This window comes from Haliotis asinina, chromosome 9, assembly GCF_037392515.1.
Source record: "Haliotis asinina isolate JCU_RB_2024 chromosome 9, JCU_Hal_asi_v2, whole genome shotgun sequence".
Classification (NCBI taxonomy): Eukaryota; Metazoa; Mollusca; class Gastropoda; order Lepetellida; family Haliotidae; genus Haliotis; species Haliotis asinina.
The window spans coordinates 40,833,123-40,850,382 of NC_090288.1; the positions used below are offsets into that span (position 1 = coordinate 40,833,123).

The 17,260-nt window shown below is 37.7% G+C and overlaps 1 protein-coding gene across 1 annotated transcript in view; it reads right to left on the reverse strand.

Moving 5' to 3' along the window:
• The window catches only part of LOC137296155 (uncharacterized), a 30,053-nt gene extending 14,504 nt beyond the window's left edge, over positions 1–15,549 (reverse strand). Inside the window, exons 1-4 of the mRNA XM_067827857.1 lie at positions 15,308–15,549; positions 3,261–3,446; positions 2,617–2,768; positions 1,522–1,617 (exon numbers count right to left, since the gene is read on the reverse strand). Coding sequence (XP_067683958.1) covers positions 1,522–1,617; positions 2,617–2,768; positions 3,261–3,446; positions 15,308–15,410 — 537 coding nt within the window. The 5' untranslated portion in view covers positions 15,411–15,549. The remainder of the gene's footprint in view (positions 1–1,521; positions 1,618–2,616; positions 2,769–3,260; positions 3,447–15,307) is intronic.
• Positions 15,550–17,260: the final 1,711 nt, after the last annotated feature.

Consider the following 17,260-nt stretch of genomic DNA (forward strand, 5'->3'; position numbering starts at 1 on the left):
TCTCTTAGCAAGGATAAAGGTCAAGGTTGAATGTTGTTACTCTCAATAGTGTCACCAATTGTTTTGTTGTATGATGTTTCCCTATTTGTCAGTGTCTGGAGCTCTCAGGCAGTCTGGCTGATGATATGAAATGCAAGCTTTGCTTCCCTACTTGTTGCCACTCTTGAAAATATTTTATGAGTCATGTTACATACTTATATTGAATCACATTTCTATGGGAAAATTTTTTAAAGAGACGAGGAAAGGTCAAGGTGATCCGGATTTGTAGGACTTGCCTTGGTTGGACTATTCTTTTCAAAACAAGACATTCATTTCCACAGCAGAACAGAAAATTGCAAGAGGAAATCAATTTATTCATCTACTTTGGAATCAAACTTGAGGGTCATGAAGAGATGGGACACAAAGAAGAAATATGAACTAACATTTGGAATAATGACAAACACATGGATTGAAAGTTTTTGTATCAGTTTGGGAATATTTGTCAGACTCGATATCTGCAACTAAGCAAGTCTATAGTATACACAATATTTTCTTCTGACAGAGTATAGGTTATAGATGCTTTTGGCAATAGTCGTATTCATGCAATGTCACAGCTGGGAGACATTGAACCTTGGCCTTCAGCACGACAAACATTTGTTTTAACAACTCGACATCTGCTTAAACCTTTTCTTGTGCATTACGACGTCTTGAACACTTGAAAGACAACTATTTTCTTGTTCATAATTTGCTATCTTTTAAAAGTTTAATGTCATTCCCAGTATGTTTGAGTTGTTTTTGTTTTGGTCACTTCTGTTTGTTTAACACTACACTCCATATACCAGCTATTTGGTGGCAGTCTGTAAATACTCAGGTCTTGATCAGACAATCCAGTGATGCATATCATGACCATTTACAGAAGGATAAAAAAAACTGGGGAAATCTATTCACCAAGAATGGTTAGTTGGTTTGTTGTTTAATGCTGCATTCAGCATATTCTAGCTACATGACGACACTATGTAAATAACTTGTACCAAACAATTCAGTGATCAACAGCATGAGCATCAATATAATGATATGATGACAAGTGTCAGCCAAGTCACCAAGCCTGATCACCCAATCCCATAAGTCACCTCTTGCGATAAGCATGGGTTACTGAAGATCAGTTCAAAGAGGATCTTCAAGGTCTCACCAAGAATGTCTACAAGATCAAGTTAATTTCCCTATTAAGCTAACATAAGTTGCTGAAGACCAACTCTGACATGGATCAGTGCAGTTCAAGTATGTGTTCAGGTGTCGTCACTGACGACAGAGATCATAAATCATGTGAGTGGCTCTTCATGCTTCACACAACAAAACATTGTAAACTTAACAATAACGATTCACATATATTTCTGAGTCCACTTGCAAAAAGAAATCTTAGTGCTACGACTATCTATGTTGGAGAATGGGAGTTACAATCATTGTGGAGCTAAGATCGCTTTGTGTACGTGGGCCCTGTGACTAGCCATACTGGGGTTAGATGATGAAATCTTAGCTACACACCTCATCACTGGTGTTTAGTTTGTTTATCAACTCCTCCTCCATTTCGGGCGTCTCGATGTGGCACCAATCACTCTCCATTTCCTTCTGTGCTGGGGGCTGTACATGTAATACATGCTTGATCAGTCAGGTTGACAGTCATAAACTTAATCTACAACTCTTTTCACCTCATACCATTCCTTAGGTATTCCAGTCATATGACCTTTAATAAATTATTCAACATGATTGTTCTGCAGTGTCAACATGACATGACTCTATCAATTTTGCAAGAATTATTCAACATTTTTCCAGTTCTATGTCAAGATTATGCAATATATATTCAACAGTAAACTGATGCAAAAATAATAAATGTATATTACTTTCATGTCTCTCTTTATGAGATTTTACACCTTTTTTCCAAAATGGGATGAAATGTCAGTCCTTTTGAATCCCTACACAAAGTGTAAGTTTCACCTAACATATATACACAAAGAACTTCATTAAGCACCTCCTGTACTTTGGCAATGACAGGTTTTCAACATGTACATAAAACTTCACCGTGACAGAAAAACTTTCATGATCCTTTAATTCATAAAAGACCAGAAAGAAAATTAAGACAAAAAGATGAATCCATGTTGATTTTGTGATAATTGCTTTTTCAATAATCACACACACAAAACCATATCTGTCCAAGCATGGCCCTGGAGCATTTAATGTTGAATTTATTGGTGAATGTGAACATTCAAAATGCAACCTCCATGTGACTGTATGACAGCCAGCCCTCTCCTTCCTATATCCCCTCCTGCACGCACGCACGCACACACACACGGATGTGAGTGCACACACACGCACACACACATGCACACACACACGGATGCGAGTGCACACACACACACACATGCACACACGCATGCACACACACACACACGCACGCACACACGGATGCGAGTGCACACACACACACATGCACACACGCATGCACACACACACACGCACGCACGCACACACGGATGTGAGTGCACACACACATGCACACACACATGCACACACAAAATACACACATAAAAGGAATTTTTGCATCCTATCTCTAAGTACGTTCTACCTTTAACAAATACTAACCTCTGGTTTTGGAGACATACCATTTCTGGTAGGTTTGGGGGGTGGTGTTGCCCTGACGTGTACCCCCGGGGTAGGGGGCAGGTGGCGTCGAGGTCGGGGCACAGGTCCCTCCATGTACTGAATAACCTTATCCCCAATCTCTATCTGCACACCTGAAAGAACACAATATCTGTTACCATGGTTACCATAGGTCATGACATAATGACACTTGTAACACCTGTCATCCTTACATAATTCAGACTGGTCGCCTCAGTGCACACGAGACTGCAATTAGCAGTATTAATTTTTCCAATCCCTTTGGCACTCTGAAGAACTATAATCAAGCTTGACATCCAAGTTCACACAAGTTACAATATGAGCCTTGTCAACCCAATACCAACACTTTGTTTTTTGTCACTTAAGTTAGGACATGCATTACTTCAGACTTTCCTGTTTGCTTGAGTTTCTGTTTCATATCACTGCTTTAAACATCTAAAATGTTACTCACTACAAAATGACATTACAACAGCTTTAACAGTACCTACTGTTTAAGTGATGAGTGTGCTTGAGTAAATTTTGAGGAACTGTGTATTTTAACAAATTAACATTCCCAGTCTGTCAACCAATCCAGGATGGTCCACAACAAAGTGAACACACTGACTTACCAGTAACAAGATTCGTCTCTGAAACCACTTCTTCATTATTGATGGTGCACACAAGGTCACGGTTCACCGGTGTCAAGGTCACACCTTCTGTTGGCCATATCGTCAACTTGAACAAGGGGACGCAAATCTCATGGCACCTTTTGTTGTCTGTCTTACAGGAAAATACCTGGTCCTCTGCATTTAAACCTGCAAAAATGGGTTTAATATGCATTTTTGAAAATGGATTCCTGATATGTCCTTGAATATCTGTATCACCAAAATCTAAGTATGATGTTGTAATGGAAGCAATCATTTAATTATAATCTGTGAATTTTATTTTGAGATATGTGAAGATGTTTCATTTCATTGATTCACCCTTGTTCAGTTTCTTGGTCTGTAAGCATCATTGTGTAGGACCAGCATAGTGAGTGTGTGAGTTTAGTTTTAAGCCGCACTCAGCAATAGTCCATCTATATGCCGGCAGTCTGTAAATAATCGAGTCTGGACCAGACAATCCAGTGATTAACAACATGAGCATCGATCTGCGAAATTGGGAACCGATGACATGTGTCAACCAAGTCAGCGAGTCTGACCACCCAATCCCGTTAGTCGCCTCTTACAACAAGCATAGTCGCCTTTCATGGCAAGCATGGGTTGCTGAAGACCTGTTCTACCTCGGGACCTTCACGGGTCACGAGCAAACTGAAGTACAGTTGAATGTTCTTTTGTTCATTAACACCACACTCAGCAATATTCCACCTGTATGGCAGTAATCTGCAAATATTTCCATCTGGACCAGCCAATCCAGTAATTAATAGCATCTGCATCAATCAACACAAATATGATACAATGATATGTCAACCAAGTCAGCAAGTCTGACCACCTGATCCCGTTAGTCACCACATGGGTTGCTGAAGACCAGGTTCTAACCCTGATCTTCATGGGTTACTTACTATAAAATGTGGGATGAAAACAAACCAAGGCGTCACCACTGGTGGGATGACATGTTCACATGTTTTATTGTCTTACTGTAAGCGAGTGCTCTAGAAACACCAGAAATGTGGTGAAATTTGTATAATACCTACCATGCAATTTTATAGTATCTATTTTCGACAACAAAGGTTGTGTGCTATACATTGACAAATAATAAATTAAATACCCTCTGTTTTTCAATTAATAACAAGTAAGAAACTGTTTTGTTTTTGGTACTTATTTAAAAAATCATTGAGCTAGACTCTTTGTGGCGTGTAATAGAAACAATCAGATTTGCTCACTGGCTACAGCTGTGTTCGTCATCATGACTTGCCTTGTTCTCGACATATATCCTTGATCAAAACTTCACACCAACAAAGCTATTCAAAATGTCATCTTCCTTCCTTCCTACTCATCAAACAACAGTCATTTCCTTGAGATAAACACAGCAGGACATGAAGACTAGACTGGAACCAGTTGCTGTCATTAAAGTTATGAATGAACAAATAAATTTTCCAATTATTATTACCAAACAGTGTTTGGGTCATACTACAGATTAGAGCAAGTATGGCTCATCACACTAATAACCAATGAAGATCTGGCTAAAAGCTGACATTTGGCAAACCAGGCATGTTATGCTAGGTGACTAACGGTATTGGTTGACATACCGGTATGTCATCATATCTCACTCATGTAGATGGATGCTCATGATGTTGATCAATGGATTGTCTGGTCAAGACTTGATTACTTACATACCACAGCACAATAGGTGTAAAATGTATGAATGCAGCGTTAAACAAATAAACAAACACAAACTGAAGGTCTGAGTTCACTTCACTGCATGCAGTGAATTTGTGAAGCCTGCTTGTAACAATGTTGAAAATAGTGTAAAACATCACTCACTCGCTTGACCTGTTTGTCAAGGTTCTGATTCTAATGAATAAAGATAACATCACTCTATCAAGACATCCCATAATTCTGAACTATTAAAATCCAAGGCTCAGGTTCAGATTTGACATGTTCATGAGACCTGACCTGTGAAGGTCCGGGGTAGAACAGGCCTTCAGCAACCCCTGAAGGTCCCTGGGTAGAACAGGCGTTCAGCAACCCCTGAAGGTCCCAGGGTAGAACAGGCCTTCAGCAACCCGTGAAGGTCCCGGGGTAGAACAGGCCTTCAGCAACCCCTGAAGGTGCTGGGGTAGAACAGGCCTTCAGCAACCCCTGAAGGTCCCAGGGTAGAACAGGCCTTCAGCAACCCCTGAAGGTGCTGGGGTAGAACAGGCCTTCAGCAACTCATGCTTGCCATAAAAGGCGACTATGCTTGTCGTAAGAGGCGACTAACAGGATCGGGTGGTCAGGATTGCTGACTTGGTTGACACATGTCATCGGTTTCAAATTGCGCAGATCGATGCTCATGTTGTTGATCTGGATTGTCTGGATTGTCTGGTCCAGACTCGATTAATTTATATAGCTGGAATATTGCTGAGTGCAGCATAAAACTAAACAAACTCGCTCAGTCATAAAACCTCAGTCCATACAACATAAACATGTATTGATTCCACCATCGCCGTTTTGTTGACAATGACATCTGTGGTACCAGCATGTGATGTATATCGAGATTTCTCTCTTTCACTGCTGTATTAGCAACCTATCACTTTCCCTGACATGAGCTAACAGCCACTGGTCTGTTCCACAAAATGACTGCAGTTCTCAGGTGATCATAACTCACATGTTTATAGGTTTATCACTTGCTGCAGACAGGCTTCTCTGTCACAGTGAACTGCAAACACTCAATTATCAGTCATAACTTCTATATTTTAAACTGAACTTGCCACAGACATGGTGATAAGATAGCGGCACTAAAATAGAGCTGAATTTCAAACATTGATGTGAAAAAATAAAGAAAACAAGCTAATTTGGTAGATAATTACAGGAAGTTGCTCTACATTTTCTAGAAATATTGATATTTGGACACTCTTCACAGCTGAAGTCTACCCGTGAAGATTCAGGTTAGAATCGGTAGTCAGCAACCGGGAAGTATTTCATTTGTTTGAGTCAAATCTGGGATTTGAACCCACACCCTCAGGGTGCACCCGATGGCATCCAACAAAAGTACTGGAATCTGTACTTCACTGAGAAAGTGTTACGTAATCTCAATTCTATCATGAATCAAGAAAATACTAGATTCTGTTTGGTTGTTAAGAAAAATCAGGCATAATCAATTCTGGATCGACGCTCATCTGGTTTTCAGGCCGCATTAATAAATGTTATTGTGAGGACTACTTCAGGTGAATCGCTGTGATGGTGGATCATAACAACAACTCCATGGATTCTGACACAGACTCTGCTATTTTCCACATAGGCAATTCAAAAGTTTTGGATTAGAAATGCTTTGCGTTTGGTTCAACAGAAATTTAGTCGCCATTAATTTCAAACATACTAGGTTTATCTCCTAAATATAACTCGAGACTACATAATATATTATATTGGTCTCTGATATAACATGTGTCACATGGTAGGCCTGCTTAAAATCAACCACTGAAGAGGTAATAATATTTTTAAAACTGAAATTATTGAGATCATACAACTGTTAAAACAAATAATTTTCTGTAAGCATGATAAAAGGTTCACGAGCAATTCTTATTGACAATATTAACAAAACGTCCACTCACAGGACATGTGGTTTCAAAGACGTCAACAATTTGGCACCCCAAGACAGAAGTCAGCATGTGAGAGACTCAAGGTCACACATGTAAATATTTTATTTCTGGAAACAAGGGTGTGACCTGTGACCTCCATTTCAAAGGGCAAAGGGTTTGACATCTGGACAGTGTTTGCTTGCATGTTAGGGAGTAGGGATTTGCTTGAGACATGTTTTACCATGTTTGGCCACGTCAATGTTACAAACCAGCTGCACTGTGGAGAAATCTGCTGCTTAGACAATATTTTTACCCAGGCATCAAAAACAGCTGGGTGAGACTATCAAGGATTTACAGTGTTCTGTATTGGTTATACAATTAAGGTCAACCTTTAAAAAGAATACAGAAGCTTCACACTGTGTGATATACGGTAACATTATCTGGCCTGTCAACCCTTCTCCGAAAACAAAGACATGACTTAGCTTTTCTATTACTTCAATGCAACTTAGTGGAAAATCAGCCATCCAATTTTTAAAATATATCAAAAAGTTTATATTCTTATGGGGAAACAAAGTTCTTTACAATATTTATTTTTTAAACATATATTTTTGAAAGATGCCACATTTAAATGAAAGGAACACCAACACTTCAACAGACAAGTTAACAAGAACGCATTTTACAGTCCAGTGTTGTATAGTGGTGGTCTAATCAATTTAAATAATAATTGGTTGCGGCAACTAAACAACCAAACAAGTGATCATATTTTCTCATAATCAAACACAAACAGTTTTGGAATACATGTTTGTATTAACAACTTTTTTCACAAGGTTGGTCTTGTCTGTTACATTTCATACGCACTACAAGCTTGTTCCAAGTCATAAGTGAATTTGTCTTAAAGACTCCAGGAAATTTATGTTCTCAACATACAAGTAATCAGTTAAAGATGTGAAATCTGTGAAGCATTTTGTGCAATTTGGAAGAAAAACCCTGAAAGAAATACACGTTTTCCCCCTATTGTTTTTCATTTACAAACATAACCAAGAGAATTTGATAAATGAAGCTAATCAATTATTTTTGATGATTGATCAGATGTAATGAACCAATCATCAATTGTTTTTAAACCAACAGATTTAAACCAATTCCAAACACTAATGTTGCTACTAGATGATAGCTACAAGCTATCACAAGCAAGTGCTTATTTTCTAAACTGAAATAATAGTTGAAACTTATTAATGTGTTTATCTTTCAGTGAAAATCAAGATATTTCTGGATATCGGAGATCCAGGTATTTGTGGTTATGCTGTATTTGTTTTAGCAGTAATTTTTACTGCAACCGGGTTTGTTCAAATGAGCACTGGTCCAACCTCACATTGTGTTACACCAAAATTATGGAGCCCAATATCTCTATTTTTGATTAATTTTCTTCGCCTTCTGTGTTTGACAAGTAACATATATGTTACACACATATCTGTAACATATTCATTAACATTGCATCTTCCTCTAGTTCCAGCCATCATACACAATGGGACAGTCACTGCATGTAAGATGTACGGGATTATCACACAGATAGTGACAGAAAAAACATGGAGCTACAAGTCGGGCAGGAAATATATTGATACACCAACTTTGTAAGCAAAGGATTTCCTTTTGGGTTATCTGATAAAACACAGACATGCCGCTTAAACATGACTTACAATATTATGACATGACAGAGAATGCCAGTGATATCTATATTCAAAGACAGGACTAAACATGGTATGGATACGAGTGTTTATGACAAACTGAGTATGAATGAGTCATAGCTGACCAGGTTTTTCTTATCATACAAATATAATTCAGATTGATGGTGTACCTAAGGTATGGCAGGTATGGCCAAACAAGGGCACCACTGAGCATTTTCTATTCACAGACAGATAAGTTATCCCCAGTTAGTGAAAACAACATTTTCGTCATTCTATTTTCTCTAACAAGTCAAGAAGCAAAATACTTTTATAGATGATTGTGTCTATTGTGGTACAACATTTTGGTTTAGATCGTTTTACTGTTTTAAGTCAAGACCACAATCTGTTCATGACGAGAAACATTACCAACAGGAAGAGTATATTTAGGAAAGATATTTATATTTTCACTTTCAGTCCACAAAAAGAAAAACACTTTCTATTTCACCTGTCAACCACATTTTGAATATTAAATATATTCTTTCGCCCTAAGTTTTTTAAAACAATTACAAGATAAACAGGAGTGCTTGTTTGCCTGAAATATCATTTACTGACAGGTAATTCCAGCTGAGTGTATAATGCTAAATTTAGATAAAAACAACTTGACAATGAAAATCATGCTTATTAACCATATCTCTACTTATTTAATGAAATACACCAAATAAATATACATATCACGTTGGTAACATCTACTTACAGTGGTACGCTTGTGAATTGGTTGTAAAAAATTCTATATCAGTAACTTCCCACCTCATTTTAAATATATTTGGATGAAACTTCAACAATTACTTTATTGCAGTGTTACCTTTATGTTTCAGGTGATTTGTTATCCCTTCACCTCAGTTGTGCGTAACATGTTAAACAAACATGATGTTGCAAACCATGCTTGTCGTAAAGGGTGACCAACAGCACAGGGAAGTCAGGCTTGCCGACTTGGTTGATACATGTCCTCGTATCCCGTACATCAATGCTCAAACTGTTCACCACTGGAGTGTCTAGTCCCAACGTGATCATTTACAGACTGCCACCTACTGTTACCACGGTTACTATGGTAACCCGAATCATCGAATGTGTAACAAACTAACATAGTTTTTGCAGTGTGTGTATCCATAATGTTTACATCAGTTAACCAATGTTTTAAGTTGCAGCCTGAATGGTTGCTAAATACATGAATATCCAACTGCCTCTCTGCATAAAGCAATAACGTCATCCATGCTAAATGGGTTCTTGGGTCCCTTTAACTCGCAGTGCTTAAGCAAACACATTTGCAACCTAAATATCAGGTGCATGTGTCTACATGTATTTACTGGGACAGTCAGTGCTACAAGAATCTTAATGAGAATAGATTTAAAGGCCAGCCCTTCTGGCAGCTAGTAATGTTGCTATGACCACTGTGTTACTAGTGAACAGTATGTACTCTGAGGCAATATGTCAGCAACAACATGGCCAGGGACACCTGAAATGGGTAGCACACCTTGCACCCATGTGGGGGAATTGAACCTGAGTCTTTGGTGTGACAAGCAAATGCTTTAACCACTGGGCTACCCCACTGACCCTCTGAGGCATTAAATATTGGGTAAACTGCTGTTATGTGTCTATTGAGCAGCCCTCCAGCAGTCCACCTTGGTAGTCTTCAGGTGGAGTTTTGGCAAAGTGAACAGTCCATGAACTTGGTCAAAAAGTCAATGAAAATGTAAATGCATAAATGTATACTCTGCAATAACGGTTTATTGAAAGATGGCTACTTACAATATTTATTCATTTTTCTGCGACACTCTGCAGTTGTATAGGCACCTGTCAGTATTATTGCATCTGACAGGTTTTAGTTTTGAGAATACATTATATAGTACATGTATTTAGTTATTGCTATCCAAATGTTTACAATTAACATACTCGCTGCACTCAAGGTCCCGATAAATTGACAGTGACGATGTAATGTGTTTAATTTAAACACAGGAGGCCCTTATCAAGAGCATACACAAACTGATTTCAGAGATTGCTTGCTGGGTGAACAAACTCGTTTCAAACATTGATTTAAGGATACCTTTCTGATAATAGTAACTGGGCACTGTTATACCTTTTTGTACAGCTGACTTGAGCATGAAAAATAAGTATGAGGAAATAAGGTCTTTGATGCATATTTTCAGTCATAGTACATGTCACGAGGGTGCTTGTTGTAGCTGATTTAAGGATTTAAGGATACCTTTCTGATAATAGTAACTGGGCACTGTTATACCTTTTTGTACAGCTGACTTGAAAAATAAATATGAGGAAATAAGGTCTTTGATGCATATTTTCAGTCATAGTACATGTCACGAGGGTGCTTGTTGCATTCTGTGTGAGTATGGTACATCAATCCAGTTGTTTTTGAAAAAGTAATTCAGGGTAGTGGTGTAGCCTGGTGGTTAAAGTGTTGGCTTGTCACACACAAGCTCTGGGTTCAATTCCCCACATAAGTACAATGTATGAAGCCCATTTCTGGTGAACCATGATGTTGCTGGAATATTGCTATGAGCTTCGTAAAACCATACTCACTCACTCACAGGGAATAGAATACAGTGAACAGTGTAAAAGATAAAGATTATTTCATTTGCCTCAATTTACATAATTTTAAGATCCCAAAATACATGTAGACATCTAAAATTTTGTATTCCTTCGTAACTTACCATACATGTATTAAATATTCACGCCTCATGTGAATCACATCTGGTGTTTGTCACTGTACAAAGAGTCCTTGAAACTTTGTTAAAATATTCACAAATCTATCATAAATGCAAAACACCCACAGCAAATATGTAAATAGAATATAATGAAAATTGAAAAAATATTTATGTGGCATTCTAACCATTCTGCATGATTACCCACAGCAAGATGTGACAATTCAGCAATGGTACTAAGTGAGGTATAGCCTTTTCTTAATTAGCTGGATCATGGTGACCGATGTCTGGGTTTGTGTGGCCCAGACAGTGGTAGATAGGCTGAGTGTCTAACAAGGGCATCAAGACAGAAAGATAAGAAAATCCACACATTATATGATCCTCAAACGATATCTGTTTAAAAAACACCATTCTATCAAAGCTATTATTAGTCACTATATTATGACTGACCCAGGAAGATCCAGGTTAGAGAATGGTTTTCGGTAACCCATGGTTGTCAAAAGAAATGACTAGTGGGATCGAGTGGTTCGCTGTCATGGTTGACACGTCATCATATCCCAAGAGTGTACATCGATGCTCATGCTGTTGATCACTGGATTGCCTTGTCCAGATTTGATTATTTACAGAACGACGCCATAGAGCTGGAATATTGCTGAGTGCAATATATTATATTATTAATCATATTATCACCAGGTCACTATGACAACAATTCATTCCTGGCTCTTTGGACAGTATACATTCTAGTTTAGCAGTCACATTATCTTCTCTTAGTGTCTTGTAGTGAGGTACCCAGGAATTGCTGAGTGAATACGGGAATACTTCTCAAAAAGTCAATGGAGACACTTCAGTGAGTGAGTGAGTGAGTGAGTTGGGTTTTAGGCCCCTTTTAGCAATATTCCAGCAATGTCAAGGTGGTGTCACACACCGTACACATATAGGGAATCAAACCTGGGTCTTTTGTATGATGAACAAACGCTTTTACAACTAGGCTACATGACTGCCTTTGGAGGTGAGTCATGACTGAAGATCAAACAGCCTCTCAGGAGTCAAAATGCTGAACATGGACATCAATTCAACTACCATGGGTGACATTAGTGACATTTTCACTATATGTACCAGGGTTGGAGATTTCTTGTCTAAACTGCAGAGTACATATATAATGGTACAGTTAAACTGCATTAAGGTGCCTAAAGGGCACTTTTAAAATAGAAACTTGAAAAATACAAATTTATGCTGATTATGAAGCTAGTCTTTAAGAAAAACAATCTCGAAACAATGAAAACTGAACATGTGTAATTCACAGTATGAAACAAAAAAATTATGTGTTTGTGAGGTTGCTTAAGTCATTCTCAGCAATATTTCAGTTAAATATCTAAGGTTATTCACGCAGTGTTTGGCATGATAATAAGCCCAAAGAAAGGAGATGATGCAAGCTTTCAATAGTATAACTACTTCTTATTTAGCAGCTGTCAAAATGACCATCACAAGTTACAAGGTGGACCGCAACTGTCGCTCTTGTGGGCACACCCACCCTGATGGGCACAAGTAAACATCATTGTGGACAGCAATCTTTTCAAGTCTATGAATGTCCAGACCTCTACTGAAATGCCTCATAGTTCAACACAATATGTTTGAAAAATTCTCATGTCTGACGAAATGAATTCCTGTATGTATTAAAATTGGCATCTTAGAAAAGAAATACAATCTGCTCAGCTCCCTTGCCCTCATACTTTCCTGTGACTATGCTTGTCGTAAGAGGCAACTAACGGGATCGGGTGGTCAGATCAATGCTCATGTTGCTGATCACTGGATTGTCTGGTCCAGACTCGATTATTTACAGGCCGTCGCCATATAGCTGGAATATTGCTGAGTGCGACGTAAAACTAAACTCACTCACTCACTCACTCATACTTTCCTCTTAATGTCCTCATACTTTAATTATAATAGTTACTGGGGCAAACTTGCACTATATTAAACTATACACGGGGGTACAGTGAACTGTTTTTTCTTAAAAAACAATGAATCTTATTAAACAAAACCTTGCCTGTTATATCATTAATTATACATATGCATATAGGTCTCTTAGATTGACAAACAGATTTCTAAAATTGGGAACAATATAAGAGCAAGTGAGTTTAGTTTTATGCTGAACTCAGCAATAGTCCAGCTATATGGCGGCGGTGTGTAAATAATTGAGTATGGACCAAACAATCAAGTGATCAACAGCACCATCATCAGCATGTGCAATTGGGAACCAATGACATGTGTCAACCAAGTCATGTGGTTAAAATAATCTTAACCAGAGCAACGGAGGTACAGAAGCTTGCCTTTACTTGACAGCTAAAACTTGAGCTTGAGTGAGTGAGTGAGTGAGTACAGTTTTAGGTGGCCTTAGCAATATTCCAGCAATGTCACAGCAATGACACCAGAAATGGGTTTCACACACTGTACCCATGTGGGAAATCAAACCTGTGTCTTCAACGTGACAAGCATATTCTTTAACCACTAGGCTACCCCCCACTCCCTGAGTGTAAGTATTTAGATAAATCATAAATAACAATGATATTGCAGTTTCTAGTTCAGTTCAGTTCAAGAAACCTTTCATTACAGCACTTCAACGCAAGACTTCTAATGGAAATTTACTGAACTGTGTGATACCAGCTTGTCTTTTGACTTTTGAGAGATTAGATAATGTGATCATTCATGAAACTAAAGATGTCCCAAACATAATTTTCAACATTTGCACTTGCAAACCATACAATTCTCTATTAAAAAATGTATCAGAAGCTAACTGACAAACATGCTTTATATAAATGTGCCTTATACACAGTAAACTATGGACCATCATGTATATTTTCAGCTATATTTCATACAAATTCTTCCAGTAATTGGTCACGGACAATTAATTATTACGCTGCTTTTAGCAATGTTCCAGCAATATTACAGTTGGGTAGACCAGAAATGGGCTTCACACATCATCATCATCATCATCATCATCATCATCATCATCATCATCAAATGTAATGTCAGTAATACAGGATGAGCATCTCATAATTTATGTATCGTGGCCTTGAATAACTAATAACTCTCTATATTATAACTACAGATACTGACACACTGTCCTTGTAACAATTGTCATTGTTATGATTTTTCAAGCATGTCAACTATAACAATAAAAATATAATAAACTCTAATCTTTGTATATGCAAAAGAAGCATGCTAATGACACTGGTTTTGTTGGTCAGTTTTTCAAGGGGATGTACACATCGTTTGAAACTATCATTTGTCATAATGTTCTAATTTCAAAGCGAAAATGACCCATTTGACATGTCAAAACTGTAATATGATTTTCACTTCCTCCTTCATCTCCATTGTGTGATGTTCACAAGGGTAAAGCCTTATAGGATAATAGATAGGTAGAGGAGAATATATGTCAGTGTTATTCCACCAGTGAACAATAATGTCAAAGTATTAGGAATAATGTTATCATAAACAGATAACTTTCAGAATGCCCTGAGTTTTTTAGGCCAGGTGAAAGAATCCCAAATATTAAAAACATTGTGAATTTTTATTATTTAACCAAATAGTGACGAAGTCATCATTGTATGTTTCAGCTAATTAACTAACATGAAATGGTTTGATGCACACAAACATAGTGCTTATTCACTTGAACTGACAAATGTCCTAATTATGATGGTGTGTCTTATCTTAATTTTGTTAATTCTGACCAAAAGTTAAATAATTTGTGACTTTATAAAATTTGCAAACTTAACTTAATTATGAAAAAATTCTCAGTTATAGTATTTAGAACGACTATAAACCTCCCCACAAAATAACACACCTGTCTAGCATCCATATTGCGGTTATCAGGTAAGTGAGCATCTCCTTAATGACAGGTGAAATCAGCACTGGTAAGTGTACTCTATAAATCGATATCAGGTGTCACACTAATCAAACATGGCACATGTGTCGTTAGTATTATTTACGAGGTTGGCATTCAGCACGCTGACGACAGTCTGGGTCGTGATGCTGTCATTTCCGCGTAATTCGACGATTTTGTAAACAAAAAATATTGAACCTACCCACGGCAAAATCTCCAGTTCCACTGACAGTCACTACTTCCTCTTGATCGAGCAGATCCGAGTAGCTCTTCAAAGAAATCGTTTTACCACCCGACTTGGCCATTTGACAAACACATTTGCGGATACAACCCCAAAATACGGTGACTAACCATCATAGTCTACAATGACACGAAAGCGAAACAGGTCACATGTCTGCTTGTTTGGCCTCTCGGCAGGTGCAACTGATTAAGTAGGATAGAGTTACCCGCCCTTCCTTGAGAGCAAATCGGTTTTTAACTGTTTTAAACAATAAAATTATACGTTATACGCAGCATGAAGTTTGAGGTCGTAATGATGAAGATGGCGTGTATTCAATAATTACTTGTGAATGATACTGATCTATCCCTCATAAAAAAGTTTAAAACTTTATAATTTCATAAGTATCATGCTATATTAATGTTCAAATTTGAAAAACAAAAACCAGCAATGCAAACTGCTGTTAGACTAATTTGGTCAGCCCTATTGCCTCTAACATCAATGAAGTGTTTTTGTGATAATATACAGATGAGACCAATAAACTGTTGTGTTATATACAGGAACTGCTTTTAAAGTCTCAAAACATCTTTTTCTTGCACAAAATGTTATAGAAAAATATCAATAATTTTTTTAGCATATTTGAGCTATTTGATCATGTCACTGTCCTAATAATTTTCATTCTTTTATCATGTAAAGTTAAAACTGTTGCTTTAACGAATGTACACAGACCTGTAACACAACCTGGGCAAAGGTGGAGTACATCGGTTCCTGACAAATGGCTGAATCATGGAACCATTCACAGCAAATTCCGGCATCTAAGACTACATATCCCATGTTTCTGCTTGCAGATGCTGGTTAGAACTGGGCTTCACATATCACAACTCGATTATACACAGATCATTGCCATATACCTGAGGTACTGCAGTGTGGTGTTAAACAACCAACCATCCAGCCAGCTATGGGATGAAAGTTACTGGCTGGGCAACCTGTTGTCCCTAATCTGTCATAATAATGCACACACCTGGTGCTGTATCAGTTACCTATCTTAATGCCTCCATGTTACGTTACCTTTAAAGATTCGGGTTAGATTTGATCTTAAGTAACCCATGCTTGTCACAGAAGTCATCTAACGAGATCAAGGTCGCTGACTCAGTGGACACATGCCACTGGTTCCAAATGATGTTATTTTACTGTCCTTTGACGATTGGGTTTTACAATTTGCCTATATTCATTATTCAAATCCTTGTCCGAATATGGCTGCAATATTGCTGATGTGATGTTAAATTTCAACTCACTCCCATTTACATAGATTGATGATCATGGTGTTGATAACTGTAATGTACAGTTCGGACTTCATTTAGCTAGAATATTGCTGAGTGCAGCATAAAACTTTCTCACTCTTTTTCTACTGGGTACATTGACACAGAGCTACAGATCTCACTTCTCTTCATGAACACCTGGGTGCTCAAAAATAGGTTCAGGGAATGTTTGTTTCTTGTATAATGCCCTGTTTCTCATTTAATGCCCCTTAGTCACCTCTTACAACAGGAGCAGGAGTGAGTGAGAAAATGCATTCAGCAAACAGCCACGCCTCCAACCACAAGGTTGCTTGAGCAGAGCATACCCAACAATTGTTTGAAAGAAAGAAAACAATCTTTTACTCCACAATCTTTATTAAAATAGTAAATTCAACATTTTAGGAAACTTCCAAAACAGTCTTACAAATGAAATGCATATATAGGAGATAAGACAATATATATTTTGTTCTTCAAACCTGGATAGTCAACAAAGCTGTGTATTTCATTCAAGACCCTGCCACAGTACAAACACCATAAAAAACATCAAATTTGAAACTGTAAACTAACTTTGAAGCACTTATGTACAGACAATAATAGTCAACAAACTTGTGTTGTTTGTAGCATTGCCCTAGGGAGCTAG